Source organism: Anomaloglossus baeobatrachus, chromosome 5, assembly GCF_048569485.1.
Source record: "Anomaloglossus baeobatrachus isolate aAnoBae1 chromosome 5, aAnoBae1.hap1, whole genome shotgun sequence".
NCBI classification, from domain to species: domain Eukaryota; kingdom Metazoa; phylum Chordata; class Amphibia; order Anura; family Aromobatidae; genus Anomaloglossus; species Anomaloglossus baeobatrachus.
Genome location: NC_134357.1, coordinates 538,468,490 through 538,492,387, shown reverse-complemented (window position 1 = coordinate 538,492,387; position 23,898 = coordinate 538,468,490). Strand labels below are relative to the sequence as shown.

At 44.8% G+C, this 23,898-nt stretch overlaps 1 protein-coding gene across 1 annotated transcript in view; it reads right to left on the bottom strand.

The window, feature by feature from the left end:
• Positions 1-20,152: 20,152 nt before the first annotated feature.
• LOC142312194 (uncharacterized) overlaps positions 20,153-23,898 on the bottom strand; it is a 163,675-nt gene continuing 159,929 nt past the window's right edge. Inside the window, exon 12 of the mRNA XM_075351095.1 lies at positions 20,153-20,888. Within this exon, the coding sequence (XP_075207210.1) occupies positions 20,263-20,888 (626 nt within the window). The 3' untranslated portion in view covers positions 20,153-20,262. The remainder of the gene's footprint in view (positions 20,889-23,898) is intronic.

Here is a 23,898-nt window from a genome sequence, read left to right as displayed (position 1 = left end):
CTACGATTAGGCCAGTTCCTGTACCACCGTTGTCTGGATTGGATGGAAATGAAGTAGAATATGAAGACTATGGAGCTCAAGCTACTGGCGAAGACTTGCAGCCCTCAAGTCAAGATGAGCATGTACCTGATGGAGCAGCCGAGCAGCCAGAACGCTTTACTAAACATGAATTAAATGATCTCATTAGAGAGCTCTCAAGGTCAAAAGATTGTCTAAAGATTGAAACAGAAGAATCTTCTTCATGATGATGTCAAAATGTGATATTACTGAAACAGAAGTAACCCTAACACAATTTTTCACAGTTGATGGACCAATGGTTTACTGTAACAATATGAATGGCCTCTTTGAAGAACTGAATGAAGAGTATTTTGTTGCAAATTGGCGATTGTTTATTGACTCAACCCAGAGAAGTTTGAAAGCAGTGTTCCTTCGCAATGGAAATAGTAAACCATCAATCCCTACTGCTCATTCATGTCATCTAAAGGAAAGTTATGAAAATATGTCAGTTGTTTTGAATGCTATACAATATAAGCATTATCAATGGAATATCTGTGGAGATTTGAAAGTGATTGGTCTGCTAATGAGAATGCAAGGAGGTTTCACAAAATATTGTTGCTTCTTCTGTTTATGGGATAGTAGACAAGGCTTGTTTAAAAAGCCACTTTTGAATATTAGGATTGCTACTTCCAATAGGTGGTGCTAGAGTTTGTCTCCTTCCTTAACTGGAGGGACAATTGGGATAGTAGAAATACAGTACAGCATTATGTTCGTCGTGATTGGGGACAGAGAAACATCTATGCTCCAGGTAGAGACAATGTTCAGCATAATCCTTTAGTTGCTCCAACAAAAATCTTTCTTCCTCCACTACATATAAAGTTGGGATTGATTAAACACTTAAGCCATGGCAAAGACAAATTCACAAGGGTTCCTGTACATTTCACCAGCAAAACTGAAGGAAGGGGTAATTGTTGGTCCTCAGATCAGAGAGCTTATGAGAGATGATGTGTTTGAAGGAACTCTAAAGCGGGCTTTACACGCTACGATATCGTTAATGGATTATCGTCGGGGTCACATTGTTTGTGACGCACATCTGGCGTCATTAACGATATCGTAGCGTGTAACAGTTATGTGCGACCTAAAACGATCGCAAAAGCGGCAAAAATCGTTTGCCGCGGAGAGGTCGTCCTAAAACAAAAAATCGTTTACCTCTCATTAGCGATGTTGTTCCTCGTTCCTGCGGCAGCACACATCGCTATGTGTGACACCGCAGGAGCGAGGAACATCTCCTTACCTGCCTCCACCGGCATTGCGGAAGGAAGGAGGTGGGCGGGATGTTTATGTCCCGCTCATCTCCGCCCCTCCGCTTCTATTGGACGGCTGCCGTGTGACGTCGCTGTGACACCGCACGACCCGCCCACTTAGAAAGGAGGCAGATCGCCGGCCAGAGCGACGTCGCAGGGCTGGTAAGTCCGTGTTACGGGGGTAAGCGAGGTTGTGCGCGACGGGCAGCGATATGCCCGTGCTGGCGAGATCGCAGCGTGTAAAGCCCGCTTAAATGATAAGGAATTGAGATCTTGGAAAAGCTTCAAGTGGATCTGTGAAAACATCTTAGGAAACAAATAAATCTCCAGAATATGTTGAAGATGTTGAGGAACTGCTATATGCATACCAGTGTCCTGGATGTCGCATGTCTCTGAAAATGCACTTTTGCATTCACATATAGATTTGTTCCCTCAAAATCTTGGGGATGTAAGCGATGAACAAGGCGAGCGGTTTCACAAGGACATTAAAGTAATAGAACACCGCTACCAGAGTTTTTGGAATGACTCAATAATGGCAGATTACTGTTGATGTTATAAAGGGAAAACCCTGAAAAATCGTATCAACGACAGTCTAATGTCAGCACTTTAATTTCTGCTGATATTTTGGTTTCTATTTTGCATGTGAAATTATTTTGGTTCAATACAAACTGTTTTGTAAGGTGAAGCATTTCTTCCTGATATGTAGATTACTGTTTTCTTAATGTCACCAGTATATTTCCTATACCTTATAATAATGATGCTGCTGCATGGAAACTATACGTGCTACAGAAAAACTATGAGTCTTCCACGCGGAGCTTCCTTTCCCACCGACAAGCTGTGTGCACTGGCACCAAATTAATGGCCCAATCACAATAGTGTTAACTCTAGAATCCAGAAATACCAAAAAAAGTAACCAGAGTAGATAGCATAGGATAAAATAAATTATTTTATTGAAAACATTATTTAAAAGACATTTTTATAAAAAACTTTTATGAAAAAATAGAATAGTCAAAGGGATATCTGCCAATAAACAGACCTTCCAACACTGCTTCACTTCATATATGTGTGTACAAGAAAAAACACTAATATTCACTATAAGATATAATTCATGCATGTGCAGAAAAAATAGAGAGATTAAATAACATGCTAGAAGCAAGAAAATCTCACATAGAATATTGCACAATCCCAGGGAAAAAATATTGCACAGCCCCAGGAAAGAAAAAGAACAAATGGTGGTTTATAAAGCCTCAAGGTAACAATAGAATAAATATAGCACTTTCCCATAGATGAAACAAAAAAAAAGAATTTCAGACCAGTACGTTTTAAAACATAATGCCAATATGGCTTCCTTTTGGACAGAAAATTATGCTGAAGAGGAAGGATTGAAGTTCACTTGCCCATATAGACAAAGATAAGAATGCCCAAAAAGGGGTAAAGACATATGAGAGGGCAGTGGTAACACCATACATTAAGGAAAGATAATGCTGTCCAAACAAGAGTACTGGGTAGAAAGATACATGGAAAAAGTGCCAGCCAAGAATGGATGAATAGAAAAGAGGCAGAATACACAAGCAGTCAAATAGGGACAAATGTCTGACTGCCGAATACCATACTGGAAGAAGGTTGGAGGGACAAAATATACCCTGACGGCCGTTTCGCCTAGGGCTTCTTCGTGAGGGTAACGAATGGTGTGTGTACAAGGGTTTTTATAACACTCACCTAGGCAGTAGCGTCGGCGCTCATGTCCGCGACCCCGCACCGGAAACACATGCCTCGGCGTCCGATGTCACTTCCGCCCGCTCCGAACTCAGAGGGGAGCGAGTACAGGACGCGTAGGCATGGTAACGGTCACGTGGGTCGCAGGCAGAGCGCACACCGCCGGAAGAACAGTGTGCAGCATGAATCGCCGCCCCACTCCAAGTGGGGGAGAGACGCAGGGACGCAGGCCACACAAAGTCTTATATAAAATGTATAGATACAGGAGGACAATATATATAATATTATATCATATCGGAGAAAAAAGAGAGAAAGTGAAAAAACAGTGATAATATAGTGTAGTACATATAAAAACAAGTGTATATATATATATACATATGTGTTCAATATAAAAAAGAGAATGGTAATGTAAGCATAAATATGTGTGTGAGTGACAGAGAAAGAGGTGTATAGGTGAAAATATATTTTTTTATATTAATTCAATGTACATTAGAAAGTGTGATAAAAAATTTTTTTTAAAAGACATACTCAATTATACTGTGGTTATATGTGTTACCAAAAATGTGTAGAGACATTCATCCACATGCACAAACTCACCCACACACACACACAAGCAGACTCTCCTGTCTCTTTGGGACTTGAAATTCCCTTTCAATACCAGCAAATTCATGTCCATGATGCTGTGGTCTGAGTTACAAAAATGTTTGGCCACAGGTAGATCCATCCTTTTTTCTCTAATTGTGTGGCGGTGAGAATTCATCCTTGTCCTAAGCTGTTGTCCGGTCTCCCCTACATACAGACCCCCAGTTGGACATTTGGTACATATAATTAAGTACACCACATTGGTTGTGGTGCAGCTGAAGGTACCTGGGATCTTGTAGTCCTGATGTGATCTGGGAATCTTTATCTTGTCCGTTGTCAATATAAATGGACAGGTCTTACATTTTTTCTGGTTGCAGGGAAATGTTCCTGTTGTTGTTGAAGAGGATAGGGAGCTTCTGACAATGATGCTTCTTAGATTCGGGGGCTGCCTAAAACACAGAAGTGGGGGGTCTGGAAAAATAGATTTTAATCGGGCATCTTTTTGCAGTAATGGTTGTAGTTTCCGTGTGGCTGCTCTTAACACCTCTAGATGTGGATTGTAGGTGATTACAAGAGGTACCCGGTTGTTTTCTTCTTTAGTTTTATAATGTAGGAGATGGTCTCTTGATATTCTGGTGGCTCTTGCAATCTGCAAATTTTCAATTGTTCTTGGGTGGTAGCCTTGATTCAGAAAGGTCTTTCTGAGGCCCTCAAGGTGATTGTCTCTATCTGTAGTGTTGGAACATATCCGATTGTACCTGATGGCCTGACTGTACACTATAGAGTTTTTTATGTGTTTTGGAAGAAAACTGTCCCATTTCAGGTATGTTGGACGGTCAATTGGCTTCTTGTACAGGGATGTCTCTATTTCATTGTTCCGTAGTTTAATGATGATGATGATCCGATCACGAAGCCAGTTACGAATCCATCTAACAGTTGCCTTGTCCATTCCACACTTGGTCATTTTTTCAATAAGGATTGTATGAGATACTTTGTCAAATGCTTTACTGAAGTCAAGATATATTATATCTACTGCATTTCCCTGATCCACCCAGTCAGTGATTTTGTCATAGAAGGAAATTAAGTTAGTCTGACATGACTTATTTGTTACAAACCCATGCTGGCTCTGGTTAATCACTTCATTCTCATCCAGGTACTTGCATAAATGTTGTTTAATAATTTGTTCAAAGATCTTTAATGGTATGGAAGTCAGGCTCACAGGCCTGTAGTTCCCTGGGTCCACCTTCTTCCCCTTTTTGAAGATAGGGACAACATTTGCTCTTCTCCAGTCTTCTGGAACTTCTCCTGTTCTCCAAGAATTTTCAAAAATGATGAAGAGTGGTTCTAATATTTCCTCTGCTAACTCCTTCAGTACTCTGGGGTGTAAATCATCTGGACCTGGGGATTTGAATTCATTAATGTTAGCTAAGTATTCCCTCACTATATCTTTGTTTATTGATGGCCTGGATTCTTCTAATCCTACAATAGAACGGTGAAGATCAGTTGATTTTACTTTTACTTTTTCAGAGAAAACAGATGCAAAATAACAATTTAAAAAGTTCGGCCTTCTCAAGATCATTTTTTACAACTTCACCATTTTCATCCTGTAAAATTCCTATAACATCTTTGACTTTTCTTTTATATTTGACATAACTCCAAAATCCTTTTTTATTGCTTTTGACATCTCTTGCAAGCCTTATTTCATTATCAGCTTTGGCTAATCTGATGTGTGCCCTGCAGGTTTTGCAGACTGTGTTATATTCTTCTTTAGATATGCCTCCCTCATTCCATTTACTAAACATTTATTTCTTCCTTTTTAGCATGTGTTTAAGTTCTGTGTTCATCCAAGCTGATTTCCTTAAATGTTTCTTATTCTTCCCTCTTTTAAGGATTGTTAACAATTGCGCTTTGAGAATCTCATTTTTCAAGGTGTCCCATCCTTCCTGGACATTTCTGTCCTTAAGAACATCTGGCCATTGAATCCCTGCTATCCTCTTTCTGAGTCCCTTAAAATATGCCTTTCTGAAATCCAGCCTTGAAGTCTAAGTTTTCACAGGTCTTCCTCCTCTAGTTATCCAAAACTCTATGATAGCATGGTCACTGCTTCCCAGGGTCCCAGCCACCCTCACCTCCTCAACCATTTCCTCCCTGTTTGTAAGGATTAGATTCAAGGTAGCAGATCCCCTTGTTTTCTCCTCTACCTTTTGGAAGATAAAGTTGTCAGTAACAGAGGATAAGAATTTGTTGGAACTGTTACTATTGCCTGAGAGAGATTCCCAACAAATGTCTGGATAGTAGAAATCTCCCATGATCACATCATCATATTTTTTTGAGAAGTTGGTCATCTGATTTATAAAGAGTTCATCCATATCCTCCGATTGTTGAGGCGGCCTGTAGTATACGCCTACAATGGTGTTCTATCCCTTGTTTACTCCTTGTATTTTTACCCAAACAACTTCCACAGAACTCCCAGTCTCTGAAGCTTTAATCTCTGTGGAGATATAGGATTTTTTAACATACAATGCAACACCTCCTCCTCGTTTATTACATCTATTTCTTGCAAATAAGTTCTTCTAGCCTTGTATTCCAATCATGTGTATAATTTCACCAAGTTTCTGTGATGCCAATGACATCATATTTCTGTTCCTGAGTTAGTAACTCCAATTCTCCTTGTTTCTTGCCCATGCTCTGTGCATTTGTATAAAAACATTTTAGTTTGTGATTGTTTTTTCTTTCCCCAATATTTTCATTATTCTGATTTTTTTCTCTTAGTTTTTCCTTTCCATTACTAACAGCAGAGTTTTTAATAGTATTTTCACATTTGTACCACGCTGAGCAGCAGCGGGATCTCATGCTTCTGAAAGTCAGTCATCAAGACAATCCCTGGGGTTAGCTGGATTTTTGTTTGTATCTGCTGAAGTTTTTACACCATATTACTGCACCCAATCTACATCTCCTGGCAAAAAAAACAAACCCGCATGTGGTATCATGCGGTAGTGATGCAATTGTTTTGCCAGGAGGCGTAGATTGGGTGCCGGAATATGGTGTAAAACGTTCAGCACAAAATCTGCCTCTCTTGGTAAAACACAGCGGTTTTCTGCCAGGATATGCAGGTCTGTTTAATGAGGTACAGTACCTGCGATCACAGATGTAGCAGAGCTGGGATCGTCGTGGGACCTCGTGTGAATTATTACGTCGGACCTGGGTGTTTGGGGGTTAATAAATTAGTTAAAGAGGGTGTTTTTTTGTATTTTATTTCAAATAAAGGATTTTTTTGTGTTTCTGTTTATTTCTTTTCACTTACAGATTAGTAATGGGGGGGGGTCACAGACACCTTCCATTACTAATCTAGGGCATAGTGGCAGCTTTTGTCTGTTATTAACCCCTTATCACCTTGATTGCCATTGCACCAAGGCAATCTGGATGAGTTGGGTAAAGTTTTAGATTGTCTCATCTAATGGATGCGAGGCTGCTATTTCCAGGTTGGGGGGCCCAATAAGCATAGGTCTCCCCAGCCTGAGAATACCAGCCCCCTGCTGTCGGCCTTATCATGGCTAGGTATCAAAATTGGGGTTGACCGCACGCTGGTTTTTAAAATTATTTATTTAATTTTTTTAAAAAGCTATATGCGATTCCTGTTATTTTGATACATAGCCAAGATAAGTGCATGACTGGGGGCTGCAGCTTGTGGCCGTATGCTTAATCTGTGCTGGGTATCATAATATCGGGGTGTCATGATGTATGTGCTTTTCTCCATCCCATATTTTTTGTATATTATGCCATGTGATGTATTTTACCTTCTCACTGTATTTGCTGTAATACTATGTCAGGATGTGATGTAACTTTCCTCTGGTTGTACTTACTGAACACTTTGAAATGTCTTGGGATGTAAGTAACCATACCTTCCCCCCATCTCCTGTGTCTGTGGGCCCATAATGCAATTATCTCTTGTCCACACAGCCAGGGGAACTTCCCATTGTTTCGTAAGAAGTGGATAACGCCAACTACACAAACCTGTAGACATCTCGGAGCCAACCTTCTAGAATCTTCTAGTGGGCCCAACCATTGCATAGACCCCTACCCTTGAGGGGCGGGCCCATGAGCTCAGACAATGCACTCCTGTTTCTATGTGCAGTTGGGAGCTGAGTTTTGAAGAGGAAGGGAGCGAGATCTGATTCTGCGGACAGATCTCGCCGTCCAGTGGATTGTGTGGGATTTCTGGGACTCTGAAAAGGACTATTATGTCGTGATCTGGCACTTTGGATTATCGGGAGGTGCCCCCGAATCTGTTTTATTTGGACTTGTCATGTGCTGTTCCTGTATTCCTGTTAGTAAACCTGTTGGATCATCCTCGGCCTGTTGTCTCTCCTTGCTCTGCTGTACACCCAGTCACACGGGGACCATACACAATTTTTTTATTTTTCTTTTAGTTTTACTCCATGATAGAGCTGCAGACAGGGTCTGTGATTGCGAGCAATACCACACGCTTTCACACAGGTCGGGAGCGCTGTCTCACTGCAATCAATCACAGATTCCAGGACTGCTGGTGGGCGGGGGAAGCAGTGAATTCGATGAGCAATAATGAGCAGCTCCAGAAGTGTGAGCGATCTGGAAGCAGTTACAGCCGCGCCAGAGACTCTAAGTATAGCGCACTGGCTCCAATCCCCCTATCCCTTCTACCACCAGCGCTGAATTCTGGTCCCCATAGACTTATATGGGGATTGGTGTCCAGCCAGACATCTAGGATCAATTGCGGCCCGGACACAATTTAGTTTTGTTTTTTTTTTTTAAATCTACATAGACCCGCCAAACCCGGATATCTGCGAGTTCCCCCATCACTAATAAGGACGATATAGGAGTTGGACTTCATATCCAGCCTAAAGAAAGGCCAATTGCTAAGCCTTAAAATGTGGTGTCAAAAATTAAAGGCCACTTTCCACACAGCAACATCGCTAGTGATGTCGGTGGTAAAAGCACCCACCCCGTCGTTTGTGCGTCACGGTCAAATTGCTGCCCGTGGCGCACAACATCGTTAGCAGCCATTACACAAACTTACCCTTTATAAGGGGCGGTTCGTGAGGCGTCACAGCGGCGTCACTAAGCGACCACCCAATAGAAGCGGACGGGCGGAGATGAGAGGCTGTAACATCCCGCCCACCTCCTTCCTTCCTCATTGCCGGCGGCCGCAGGTACGATGTTGATCCTCGTTCCTGCGGTGTCAAACAGAGATGTGTGCTGCCGCAGGAACGACGAACAACCTGCGTCCAAAAGCAGCACCGATATTTGAGTTTAGAACGACGGGTTCAACCATCAACGATATGGTGAGTATTTTTGATCGTTAACGGTCGTTCCTGCGTTTCACATGCAACGACGTCGCTAACGAGGCCGGATGTGCGTCATGAATTCCGTGACCCCCAACGACATCTCGTTAGCGATGTCGTTGCGTGTAAAGTGGCCTTTAGAGTGGTGGGAAAAAAATATGTTTTTGGAAAAAGATAAAATATTAGATATAGCTTAGGTATTGAGAAAAACTGCAGTAATAAAATTGTATTTGGGCTATATATAATGCAATAATGATGGAACAAAATGGGCCAATCCTTGTTCAAGCAAAGAGTAAATGGGAGGAAGAAGTATCACCAATAAATGAGAACAATTGTGTAGAATACTAAGACTTAACTTTCTAAAAACCCAGTATATAAAATGTGTTCATTACTGTATATATAGGATTAATTTAACACCAGAGGTATTGACAAACAGATAACAAAGAGGGACCCTTAATTAACTGAAATGTAATCATACATGTGTATTTAACCTCATAACGACGGCCGTACGACTTAAAGCATCGGAAAAGCAGGGTACTTATTCTGTTCCGACGCTTTAAAGCGTCAGGCCGAAAAAAGCCTGTAGCGCCCCCCAGCGACCGAAAATCTCGGGGGCATCAGCTACCGGGGGTAGCTGAGACCCCCCAGATTATGAATCGGGGTGTTTTGGACCCTGATAATGTGATCGCCAGTATATACCGTATAACGACGATCACATGAAAATAAAAGAATTGGCTGGTGAAACGGATTTCTTTTTCATCTGACGTGATCAAACATGTCAGATGAGAAAGAAATATAAACCCCTAGTGCCCCCAAGGACCCGGTACCGGAGAATCCCCGCCCCCCTCTCCGAAACATTCAAAATGGCACCGAAGCGCACCGAAAACTGCCGCCGCCGGCTCTGCATTCATTTCCCTCCGATTTGAAATGATCAAACATTTCAGACCGGAGGGAAATGTCCTCCACCTGAGCCCTCCTTCGGGACACCGGAGCACTCTGGTCCCCCAGAGACCCCCCCCTTTCCCCTCTCCGAATCATGCAAAATGGCGGTGCGCACAGTAGCGCGCGGCCGCATTCATCCTGCTCTCTTTTCTGTCGCATGTGACATGTCACATGCGACAGAAAAGTCGTCCCCAGGTCCTGCCAAGTCTCCTGCCGTCATCCCCCCGTCAGCCCCCGGTCTTCCCCGGTACCTGGCTGCTGCTCCGGTTCCCTCGATCACTCCGCCTCCTTCTGGAAAGTTGGCGGCGCATGTGCAGACAGCGGCTGTCAGCCAGTTTCTTGCAAGCAGGGACGCTGACCTCACTGCTGCTCAGCTGCTGTACTGTGGACCGGGGGAGCGGGAGTGCAGTAATCTGCAGCCACACTCCTCACATGGAGGGCCTGCTGTTCTAGGAAATGGGGGGTACGTTCTCTGAGCGTGCCCCTCATATTCTGGAATGAGGTTACTGCAGGTCACTCTGCGCTAGGTTGGACCGGGGCAGTGTGAGTGCAGTATTCTCAGATTACTGCACCCACACTGATCACATGAAGAGCTTGCTCTTCCAGAAAATGGGGGATACATTCCCTGAGCGTGCCCCCCATATTCTAGAAGGTCCAGAGTCGTCGTAGGACCTCCAAAATGGATTACAGCGGACCGAAATTTGTTTATTTTCAATAAATTGGTGAAAGAGGGAATGTGTTGGGGAGCATTTTTTCACATACATTTTTTTTTGTCTTTATTTTTTTCTATTACTGACTGGGTTAGTGATGTCGGGTATCTGTTTAGATGCCGTGACATCTCTAACCTCTGGGCTTGATGCCAGGTGACATTACAGCTGGTATCAACCCCATACATTACCCTGTTTGCCACCGCACCAGGGTACGGGATGGGCTGGGGCGAAGCGCCATGATTGCACATCTAATGGATGCGCCACTTCTGGGTGGCTGCGGCCTATTTTTAGGCTGGGAAAGGCCAAATAACCATGGCCCTTCCCACCCTGATAATACCAGACCACAGCTGTCTGCTTTGCCTTGGCTGGTAATCCAATTTGAGGGGGACGGCGCATTTTTTTTTATTATTATTTCTAAATAATTCTAAAAAGCAGCCTGAGGTGACCTCCAAATTGGATCACCAGCCAAGGTGAAGCTGCCAGCTGTGGTCTACAGGCTGCAACCGTCTGCTTTACCCTAGCTGGCTATCAAAAATGGGGGGGGGGACCCATGTCGTTTATTTTTTAAATTATTTATATTTGGGCTAAATACAAGGCACAACACAATGAAAGTCACTAACGGGTACCAGCTTAGAATATGCAGGCGGTAGGACATTATATGTGTTAAGACATCCATCCATCCATCCTAGCTCTTTGGGCTATGTGCCCACAATCAGGATTTGCAGCGTTTTTGAGGCAGAGTGTTTTCACTGCGTCCATAACGCTGCGTTGTGCAGTACAAACACAGAGGAAGGATTTTTAGAAATCTGCCCACGTCACTTCTTTTCTCTGCAGCATAAACTGACCTGCGGTGCAGCTTCCTGAGCAGCAGGATGTCAATTTATGCTGCAGAGACTAAAGTGTTCTTCGGAGGTAGAATAAAGTCTGCAGCGGTCTGAACCCGGATTGTATGCACAGGCAGCTGCGTTCTCCCGTGGACAGCATATACATCTCCGCAGGAGGGCTGGAACTGCATCCTAGACACAGTGTCGCCAGATTGTGGGCAGGTAGCCTAAAAGTGAGAAATTTGGCACTACAGAAAATTTTTGTGAAGTACCTGTAGATTCAAAATTCTCACGATACCCCTGAATAAAATGCTTGAAGGGTGTAGTTTTCAAAATGGGGTCACTTGTGGGGGTTCCTGCTGTATAGGTGCCTAGGAGCTCTGCAAATGCGACATGGTGCCTACAATTTATTTCAACTTTTACAAAATTCAAATTATGCTCCTTTTGTTCTGAGCCTGTTTGTCCAAACAAAGGGTTTTTTGCCACATATGGGGTTTCACTGCGCTTATAACAAACTGAGTGGTCTATTTCTTTCTATTTCCTCTTGAAAAAAGGAGAAATTTGGTGCTAAAGCAACATTTTTCTGAAAAAATTAAAATTTTCAATATGACTACCTAAGGTTATCAAATTCTATGAAGTACCTGTGGGTTCAAAATGCACACTATACCCCTAGATTAAATCCTTGAGAGGTCTAGTTTCCAGAATGGGGTTACTTGTGGGGGAGCTCCACTGTTTAGGCACCTCAGGGGGTCTCCAAACGCAACATGGCGTTCGCTAATGATTCCTGCCAATTTTGCAGTCAAATGGCGCTCCTTTCCTTCCGAGCTCTACCGTGCACCCAAACAGTTGATTTCCACCACATATGAGATATCGGTGTACTCAGGAGAAATTGCACAATAAATTTTATGGTGCATTTTTTTCCTGTTACTTTTGTGAAATAAAAGCTACCTGGTTGAATTAACAACTTTGTGGTACATTTTTTTTTTTTTTTTTTATTTTCATGGCTCAACGTTATAAAATTCTGTGAAGCACCCAGAGGTTCAGGGTACTCACCAAACATCTAGATAAATTCCTTGAGGGGCCTAGTTTCCAAAATGGGGTCACTTGTGGGGGGTTTCTACTATTTACGTACCTTAGGGGCCCTACAAATGCGACATGGTGCCTGCAATCTTTTTCAGCCAAACTTCCTTTCCAAAATTCAATTATTGCTCCTTCCATTCCAAGCCCTCCCAATTGTCCAAACAAAAGTTTGTGTCCACATGTGAGGTATCCCCACGCTTATAAGAAAATGGGTAACAAACATTGGGTCCAATTTTTGGAATTACCCTCTTGAAAAAGTGAGAAAATTGATGCTAAAACAACATTTTTGAGAAAAAAAAAAATGAAAATTATTAATATGACAACGTAATGTTATCAAAATCTGTGAAGTACCCGTGGGTCCAAAATGCTCACTATACCCCTAGATAGAAGCGTGGAGAGGTCTAGTTTCCAAACTGGCATCACTTGTGAGGGGTTTCTGCTGTTTAGGTACCTTAGCGGACCTGTAAATGCAACATGGTGCCCGCAATCTATTTCAGCCAAATTTGCTTTCCAAAATTCAAATATTGCTCCTTCTGTTCCGGGCCCTCCCATTTGTCCAAACAGAGATTTCTTACCACATGTGGGGTATCGGCACGCTCATAAGAACGTGGGTAACAAGTTTTGTGGTCCACTTGGTTGTGTTATTTCTTCTAAATGTGAATAAATTTGGAGTAGAGCAACATTTTTAGGTAAAATTTTATTTTTTGCTTTTTTTCATTCCACATTGCTTTAGTTCCTGTGAAGCACTGGAAGGGTTAATAAACTTCTCGGATGTGGTTTTGAGTAGTTTGGGGGGTGCAGTTTTTAGAATGGGGTCACTTTTGGGTATTTTATGTCACCTAGGCCTCTCAAAGTCACTTCAAATGTGATGTGGTCCCTAAAAAAATGATTTTGTAAATTTTGATGTAAAAATGAGAAATTGCTCATAAACTTTGAACTCTTCTAACTTCCTAACAAAAAAAAATTTGTTTCCAAAATCGTGTTGATGTAAAGTAGACATGTGGGAAATGTTATTTATTAACTATTTTGTGTCACAGAACTCTCTAGTTTAAATGGCATAAAAATTCAAAAGTTGAAAATTGCAAATGTTTCAAAATTTCTGCCAAAATTCAATTTTTTTTTATAAATAAACGCAAAAAATATTGTCCAACATTTTGAACTATCATGAAGTCCAATATGTTACGAAAAAACAATTCTCAGAATCACCGGGATCCGTTGAAGCGTTCCAGAGTTAGAACCTCATGAAGTGACACTTGTCAGAATTGCAAAATTTGGTCGGGTCATTAAGGTGAAAATTAGCTCCATAACTAAGGGGTTAAGACAGTGTCCGGACATGGTTCAGTACAATTTCCCACTGAGGAAGCCACTTTCACGTGGCGATACGCGTGTTGTTTTTTTTCCCCCTCACCCTTTAATGTGTTCTACCTCCAACTAACTGGTTACCCAGGGTCCTCCTCAGGTTTTATATGCACTCCTGGCTGTTTTATGGCTGCACAACTCAGACATGATTGGTTAAGCTATATGATGTATTGTATATCCTTATTTAAATCACTTTTGTGCATTTATCTCTAAACCACATGTCTATTTCTACTTATGTGCATCAACATTGTTCAGAGGCAATCTTCCCCCTGTTGGTATTGTGTGTATCGTTCAGTGAGCATCATCTTTATAATTAGGATTTGGAATTGATCTTTATGGTTTTCATGTACTCCTAATATTGCTCTATCTCTGAGTCACTGCCTACCCAGGGTCTGTTTCAGGTTATATGTATATCTTCAGCCATTTTACGCCTGTACAATTCTGACGCACCTGGTTTTGTTACATAGTGTACTATACCCTTATTTAAATAACTTCCTGTGCATTTCTCTACAGACCAAATGGTCATTATTTTTTTTGCACTAATCATGTTCAGTGGTATTTCCTCCCTGCTGATATAGCATATAGTGTTCAGTATCCATTATAGGGGTTGACTTCTAGGTGCAGTATTATATAGACACACTAGTTATACTTTTGGGTTTTTGAGCTACATGTTTTTAAGTGGTTTATTGTGTGTTAGAACCCTTTGTCCTTTCATGTAACAATAAAATGTATACTTTTTTTATTCAATTGGGTGATCCCACATTCGCTTGTCTCTTTAATTATACCTGTAATATTACCCCATCTGCCACTGCACCAGGGCAATGGATGAGCCGATGCAAAGAGCCAGAATTGGCGCATCTAATGGATGCGCCACTTCTGGGGCGTCGGCACCCTGCTATTTTTAGGATGAGGAGGGCCCAATAACCATGGGTCTCCCCATCCTGAGAATACTAGACCCCAGATGTGAGATTTACCTTGGTTGGTGATTCAATTTGGGGGAAACCCCACTTTTTTTATGTTATTTAATTTTAAATAATGTAATGTACCAGAGTGGGATGCCCTCTGTTTTAGATTACCTGCTAAGGTAAAGCTCCTAGCTGCGATCTGCAGCTGTCTCACGAAGATCAACGTAAGAGAAGGTAGAATTGTGGCACACGCTGTTTTATAAAAGTCCTTGCTTTATTATAAATGCATAAAAGGTGAGCGGGTTCGAGACCAGATACTGGCACTCCGGAGGACGACGGCTGTTTTGCACTGCTGTGCTTCTACGGATCTTGGGACCGTAGAAGCGCAGCAGCGTGAAACGGCTATCGTCCTCCAGACTAGCATCTGGTCTCGGACCCACTCACCTTTTATGCATTTATAATAAAGCAAGGACTTTATACAACAGCGTGTGCCACGGATTCAACTTCTCTTACATTGATCTCCACTGGAGTGGTTCCCTTCTGGTAAACATCGCTGCATAGAGCCTTCGTGGTTATTGTAGCACCTACTGTCCTCTGCAATATTGAATCAGGTGACCCGGTGGTGCGGTACCGCATCTGTTTTTCTCTTTACACTGCAGATGTCTGCTTCACCTTAGCTGGCTACCAAAAATATAAAAAGGGACCCCACGTGGTTTTTTTTTTTTTAAATATTGAGTTTGGGGCTAAAAACAAGGCTAAACACCCTTTAGTGCCACATGAAAGGCACTAAAGGGTGCAAGCTTACAATATGCAGGGGAGTGGGACATTATATATGTCTTGCAAATCTATCTTATCCTATTCAAATCTATTATAATCTATCTGCATTTAGCAACAGATCTATAAAAACATAATAGGAGTCTATGTACAACAGATCCGTTAACTGATCGGTGAACAGTTGCTTTACTAACGGATCCAGTGCCCATAGAATCCCATTATGCTTAACAGATCTGTTAGCAATCCGTATTTGGATCCGCAAAAGAAAAGTTCTGCTCGCATGACTTTTCGTCCGTCAACAAGAGATTGCTGATGGATTGAACCTAACAGATTACAAATTTTGACCAAACTGTTAACCCCTTAACGACCTTGGACATACTGAGTACGTCATGGTGACATGGTGCTAAACGACCCATGACGTACTCAGTACGTCCTGGCGAAATCGCGGTCCCGGAGCCCCGGGGAGTGAAATTTATTTACTTAAACGGTGGATTCGGGAAGGAGGGGACCTCTGCCTGACGTCAGGAGGGGTGGTGCCTCCTCCCCGAACCTACAGAGGCTGTGATTGGCTGACGAACGCCGCTCAGCCAATTACAGCCACTGTAATGTTCCAGCCATTGAAAATGGCTGGAACATTGAAATCCAGCCCTGATCAGTGCTGCTGTAGCACTGGCCATTGGCTGGAGCTGGGTGATCGATGCTTCACCCGCCCCCAGCTCTGATTGGAGAGACCGGTCTTGTGACCGCTCTCTCCAATCAATGTGGATCTGCGGCCTGTGATCGTCCCTAGAAGCCGAGGAGAGCGGTAGGTTGTTGTCCCTGCCGCTCGCCCCTGTCCCCGATCGCCCCGCCGCTCGCCCCTGTCCCCGATCGCCCCCGCCGCTGCTCCCGCTTCACCGCTGTCCCCGCCGCTGCTCCCGCTTCACCGCCGCTGTCGCCGATCGCCCCGCCGCTGCTCCCGCTTCACCGCCGCTGTCTCCGATCGCCCCGCCGCTGCTGCCGCTTCACCGCTGTCCCCGCCGCCATGCTCCCGATGCACCGCTGTCCCCGCCGCCATGCTCCCGCTGCACCGCCGTCCCCGCCGCCGCTCCCGATCCACCGCCGTCCCCGCCGCCATGCTCCCGCTGTCTCCGCCGCCATGCTCCCGCTGCACCGCTGTCCCCGCCGCCATGCTCCCACTCCACCGCTGTCCCCGCCGCCGCTCCCGATCCACCGCCGTCCCCGCCGCCATGCTCCCGCTGTCTCCGCCGCCATGCTCCCGCTGCACCGCTGTCCCCGCCGCCGCTCCCGATCCACCGCCGTCCCCGCCGCCATGCTCCCGCTGCACCGCTGTCTCCGCCGCCATGCTCCCGCTGCACCGCTGTCCCCGCCGCCGCTCCCGATCCACCGCCGTCCCCGCCGCCATGCTCCCGCTGCACCGCTGTCTCCGCCGCCATGCTCCCCGCTGCACCGCTGTCCCCGCCGCCGCTCCCGATCCACCGCCGTCCCCGCCGCCATGCTCCCGCTGCACCGCTGTCTCCGCCGCCATGCTCCCGCTGCACCGCTGTCCCGCCGCCCGCTCCCGATCCACCGCCGTCCCCGCCGCCATGCTCCCGCTGCACCGCTGTCTCCGCCGCCATGCTCCCGCTCCACCGCTGTCCCCGCCGCCGCTCCCGATCCACCGCCGTCCCCGCCGCCATGCTCCCCGCTACACCGCTGTCACCGCCGCCATGCTCCTGCTGCACCGCTGTCCCCGCCGCCGCTCCCGATCCACCGCCGTCCCCCGCCGCCATGCTCCCGCTCCACCGCTGTCCCCGCCGCCGCTCCCGATCCACCGCCGTCCCCGCCGCCGCTCCCGATCCACCGCCGTCCCCGCCGCCATGCTCGCCACTGTCCCCGCCGCCGTCGCACCCACCTTTTTCAGCCGCTGCTGCCCCCCGATCGGCGGCGGCCGCCGCCGCCTCCGTCATCGGCTGCCCCTTCTCCATCGCCACACCACCTATCCCTCCATGTGCTGCAAGCCACCCTCCCCCCACGTGGGGGGAGGGTGGCTGGCTTGCAGCACATGTGGGGGGAGGGTGGCTGGCTTGCAGCACATGTGGGGGGAGGGTGGCTGGCTTGCAGCACATGTGGGGGGAGGGTGGCTGGCTTGCAGCACATGTGCTGCAAGCCCCCCTCCCTTCCCCTACATGTGCTGCAAGCCAGCCACCCTCCCCCTACATGTGCTGCAAGCCCCCCTCCCCCCCCCCTACATGTGCTGCAAGCCCCCCTCCCTTCCCCTACATGTGCTGCAAGCCCCCCTCCCTTCCCCTACATGTGCTGCAAGCCCCCCTCCCTCCCCCTACATGTGCTGCAAGCCCCCCTCCCTCCCCCTACATGTGCTGCAAGCCCCCCTCCCTCCCCCTACATGTGCTGCAAGCCCCCCTCCCTCCCCCTACATGTGCTGCAAGCCCCCCTCCCTCCCCCTACATGTGCTGCAAGCCCCCCTCCCTCCCCCTACATGTGCTGCAAGCCCCCCTCCCTCCCCCTACATGTGCTGCAAGCCCCCCTCCCTCCCCCTACATGTGCTGCAAGCCCCCCTCCCTTCCCCTACATGTGCTGCAAGCCCCCCTCCCTCCCCCTACATGTGCTGCAAGCCCCCCTCCCTCCCCCTACATGTGCTGCAAGCCCCCCTCCCTCCCCCTACATGTGCTGCAAGCCCCCCTCCCTCCCCCTACATGTGCTGCAAGCCCCCCTCCCTCCCCCTACATGTGCTGCAAGCCCCCCTCCCTCCCCCTACATGTGCTGCAAGCCCCCCTCCCTCCCCCTACATGTGCTGCAAGCCCCCCTCCCTTCCCCTACATGTGCCATCTCTCTCTCGCATCAGACTTTGCCCCCCTCCCCGATCTGCTGCCTGCTCTCTCCCATTTTCCATCTACTGCCCCCTCTCACCCTCCTCGATCTGTTGCCTCCTTCATCTGCTGCCTCTTCTGTCTGCTGTGATCCTGCTGCCTAGATCCATCCTGTAAGGTAGGTATCCCCATCTCACCCCCCCATCCTCTGCCGCTCCTCCATCCGCTGCGCCATTTCCCATCATCCATCCGCTGCGCCCTTTCCCATCCTCTGCCGCTCCTCCATCTGCTGCGCCCTTTCCCATCTTCCATCCGCTGCGCCCTTTCTCATCTGCCGCCCCGCCCTCTCGCATCGCATTATCCAGCGCAGTTGCTCGCTTCCAGACTGCAGTGGATGATGCGATGCGAGACTCGTGCATTGCTCTCACGTTTGGCACTGGTCTTAGTGGCAGGCGCTCTTTTTTTTTTTTTTTTTTTTTTTTTTTACTGATGTCTGTATTTTTTATTTCGCCAAACTAATTTTTTTTGTATGGGGGGGGGGGGTCTAGTTTCCAAAATGGGATCACATGTGGGGGAGCTCCATTGTTTAGGCACCTCAGGGGGGTCTCCAAATGAAACATGGCGTCTGCTAATAATTCCAATCAATTTTACTGTGAAATGGCGCTCCTTCTCTTCTGAGCCCCGCCGTACGCCCAAACAATTGATTTCCACCACATATGGGGTATCTGCGTACTCAGGAGAAAATGCACCATAAATTTTATGGTGCATTTTTTCCTGATACCCTTGTGATAAAAAAAGCTACCTGGTTGAAGCAACAGTTTTGTGGTAAAAAAATTTTTTTTTCTTTTCACGGCTCAACGTTATAAACTTCTGTGAAGCCCCCAGGGGTTCAAAGTGCACATCAAACATCTAGAAAAAATATTTGAGGGCTCTAGTTTCCAAAATGGGGTCATTTGTGGGGGAGCTCCATTGTTTAGGCACCTCAGGGGGTCTTCAAACCCGACATGGCGTCCGCTAATGAGTGCAGCTAATTTTGCACTCAAAAATTCAAATGGCGCTCCTTGCCTTCCGAGTCCTGCTGTGTGCCCAAACATTTGATTACCACCACATATGGGCTATCTGCGTACTCAGGAGAAAATGCACGATACATTTTATGATGCATTTTTCCTGATACCCTTGTGAAAATACTAATTTTTATGGCTAAAGTAACATTTTTGTGTTAAAAAAGTAAAATTTTCATTTTTTCGTCTACATTGCTTTGGTTGCTGTGAAGCTCCTAAAGGGTTAATAAACTTCTTGGATGTGGTTTTGAGCAGAGTGAGGGGTGCAGATTTTAGAATTGGGTCACTTTGGGGTATTTTCTGTCGCCTAGGTTTCTCAAATCACTCCAAATGTGATGTGGTACCTAAACAATTTTTTTTTGTAAATTTTGTTGGAAAAATGAGAAATTGGTGATGAACTTTGAACCCTTCTAACTTCCTAACGGAAATTTTTTTTTTTTCAAAAATTGCGCTGGTGTAAAGTAGACATGTGGGAAATGTTATTTAGTAACTTTTTTGTGTGACATATCTCTCAGATTTATGGGCATAAAATTTCAAATTTTGAAAATTGCAAAATTTTCAAAATTTTCGCTAAATTTCCGAAATTTTCACAAATAAACGCAAAACATATCGGCCTAAATTTACCACTGACATGAAGTACAATATCTCACGAAAAAACAATCTCAGAATCGCCAGGATCCGTTGAAGTGTTCCAGAGTTATAACCTGTCAAAGTGACACTGGTCAAAATTGCAAAAAATGGCCGGGTCTTTAAGGTGAAAACAGGCTGGGGGCTGAAGGGGTTAATGGATTTTGCTTTTGCATTTCCCAAACAGATGCAAAAATGGAAATTATTACAGGACATGTGAACATAGCCTAAAACATTTCCCACATTCCAATTATGAATATGGCTTCTCCTGTTTGTGATTTCTCTGATGTCTAACCAGCTGTGATTTATGGACATAACAATTTCCACATTCTGAACAGAGAAATGGCTTCTCCCCTGTGTGAGTTCTCTGATGTCCAACAAGATGATAATTAGTTGCAAAACATTTTCCACATTCTGAACATGAAAAAGATTTTACCCCTGTGTGATATTTCTGATGTTTACGAAGCGTTGATTTATCAACAAAACATTTCCCACACTCTGAACATGAAAGTGGCTTCTCCTTTGCATGAGTTTTTTTATGTGAAGCAAGACTTGATTTGTCGATAAAACATTTCCCACATTCTGAACAAGTATATGGCTTCTCCCCTGTGTGAATTCTGTGATGTGTTTTAAGATGTGATTTATTTCCAAAACATTTCCCACATTCTGAACATGAATAAGGCTTGTCCCCTGTGTGAAATCTCTTGTGTTCAACAAGATGTGATTTCTTTTTAAAACATTTCTCACATTCTGAACATGAATATGGCTTCTCCCCTGTGTGAGTTCTCTGGTGTTCATGAAAACTTGATTTAGCTGCAAAAGATTTCCCACATTCTGAACATAAATATGGCTTCTCTCCTGTGTGAATTCTTTGATGTCTAACAAGATCGTATTTCTGGTTAAAATATTTCCCACATTCTGAACAAGAAAATCTTTTCTGTGTAACAAAAGATGTTTCAAGTGAAACACTTTTTCCACATTCTGAACATAAAAATGGCTTTGTGGCTGTAAGAACGCTTTCATTTTTAGCGCCACCCATTTTGTGACTTTCATTGTTCTTAATAGTTTGCGATGAATCAAAATATAGGACCTGGTTAAAAGGATCTGATGATAGATCTTTCCTGTGAAGGGATGATGATATATCTGGAATAATGGTATTCATTTTACTTATAACCTGTGTGATATCAAGGTCATCTGATTTAAAAATTGAAGATGTTGGTTGTCCCTCTGATCTCCTGATACCGTCATCTGCCAAGAATAAAACAAATATTTTTAAATATCCTTAAAAATAATATGTTTCTACTATTTCTGCATAAAATATGCATATAATTTGCAAGTTTTGTAGCAAAATTCAATTATACCCTAACACAAAAACAGTTCACAATCTAACAGTAGAGCACAGAGAAAGAACCATTAGAGCAGAGGTCTCAAACATGCAGCATACTCAGGCACGTGCCCCCTTTGTTGATCACGGTCGGTGCAGGGGCCGCAGACGTCACTGCTTTATTTCAGATGAACATTTTAATGGTCAAGCTCTCTCTACACCAGTCCAATGGCAGCCGCTGGCCAATCAGAGGCAAGCAGCTGATCCATATGACGTCACCTGCTTGTATTGCTTGTATCTTATTGGCTGGTTGCCGTCATTGGAATAGTGCAGAGAGTGCTTGACTTAGCGGCAAAACGTTCATCTGAAATTTAGATGAAGCGCTGACAGCAGCCGCAATCGTCAAGGGGGGCTCATGCCTGCGGGCCGCAAGAAACAAGGTAGGGAACGTTGAGGGAATAGAGGACAGGTTAGAGACTGTTTTGGTGTGTGTGTGTGTGTGTGTGTGTGTGTGTGTGTGTGTGTGTGTGTGTGTGTGTGTGTGTGTGTGTGTGTGTGTGTAAAATAGCACAATAGAGGACCAGGATGAGACATTGCTACAAGAAGAGGATCAGTAAAGAGGACATTACAACAAGAAGGGGACCTGCATGGGAGGGCACATTACTAATGGGGGATAAAGATGGGCACATTACTACAAAGAGCGGAACAGGATGAGCACATTACTACAGGATGAAGACAAGGATGTGGCACATTACTACAAGAAGGGGAACAGGATGGGCACATTACTACAGGATGGGGCCATGGATGGGTACATTATTACAGAATGGGGACCAGGACGGGAACATTACTACAGCATGGGGGACATTACTAAAAGATGTTGGCCAAAATTACTGTATGATGCTAATTGTAAAACTATATTACTTACAAGAAAGGGATAAAATGTAAACAAAAGTAAATAAAATATGAAATTTTATTTAAACCATCAAAAATGTTTTTATATATTTAAACAAAAAAAAAAAAAAAGTGTCCGTTTCTTATAATAAACAAGCAAAAAATATTCAAAAAGTGTGATCCAAAAACTGTAGCGAAAAAAAAAAAAAAAATATGGTACTAATAAAAATGTCACTTTGTCTACAGCAAGCCGAGTTTGAGACCCCTGCACTAGAGCATGATGTGTAACCCTCTTTGTTCATTTTGCGGAATAAAAAAAAAAAAATCCACCAAAAAATGTTATGTAGCCCAAAAAGATATCAATTAAAATAGTTATCCTCCGTTTTCTCTTAGGTATTTCACTGTTTGGCTAATATTCTTCTTTAAGTAACAGAATGTGCTGTTAACTAAGACTAAGTACACTGTCATTTGGATTTGTATTACACAGATCTGAGCCCCATTTCAGAGGCTAGGATGGGTCCCCCGGGATATAAATTCTGTCATTAAAAGCTAAACCTCCAACAGAAAGACTTAGGGTATGTGTCCACGATCAGGACTCGCGTTCAGAACGCAGCGAATCCTGACCGATGGAGGGGCGCGTGTCTCCTCTGCAGGAGACCGCAGCTGTCAGTACCGACGATCAGGGTTCCGTGCACTGCGGTCTCCTGCTTGTATTCTCCCTACGGAGGACGCAGGCAATTCCGCATGGAAAGTAGCTCCACAGGTCAGTGTTTGCTGCGGAAAAAACAAGCATAGTGGGCACGAGATTAATAGAAATCCCGTCCACTATGCTTATACTGTACACCGCAGCGATTTGGACGCAGCTGACGTATGCTGCGTCCAAACCGCTGAAAATACTGATCGTGGGCATGCATCCCTACAGTGCCCAAAGTAATAGAAGCCGTTTGGGAGTTTGGGGGGGGGGGGGGGGGAGTGCATGCAATGGATTAACAGCAGAATGGTGACCACCTTATTGTGATATGTCTGCACTACGCCAACGATAAAGCAGCCACAGCCGGTGACTGGGATAAATTTGTGCCTTCTCTGCATTACACACCTGGGAATTCATATATGGGAATGTCTTCTCTACGTCGCTGATCACCCCTCACATATGTCTCTGAAGTATTAATATTGGTCGACTCTTCACCCTAGAACAAATGTTGTAAAAGTTACAGACAGATGGAAAAGTCACATCTATTCCATCTATTCCAAAGACATACAGATAGGGACTTTAGATTGTGAGCCCCAATGGGGACAGTGTTGCCAATGTATGTAAAGCGCTGTGGAATTAATAGCGCTATATAAATGAATACAATTATTATTATTATTATTATTATTATTATCTATGATCAGCTCTAATCCTGTCATCTCCACCGTTCTCATTACACAAGTATAATACATATAATACTGGAGGATAACACAAGACTGAACACAAGACCTTCACAGCCGTCTACACATCATAGGGAGATTTCATGACACCTTCTCTCCATCTACCTGATGATCCTGAGGAACATTGGGATCTTCTTGTTTACAGTCCTGTGGAAGAAGAGGACGGGGACATCTCTCTGGTGTTGTCCTGTTACTGGATAGAACTGGAGGAAACACATACAGGGACTGAATTCATTCCTTACA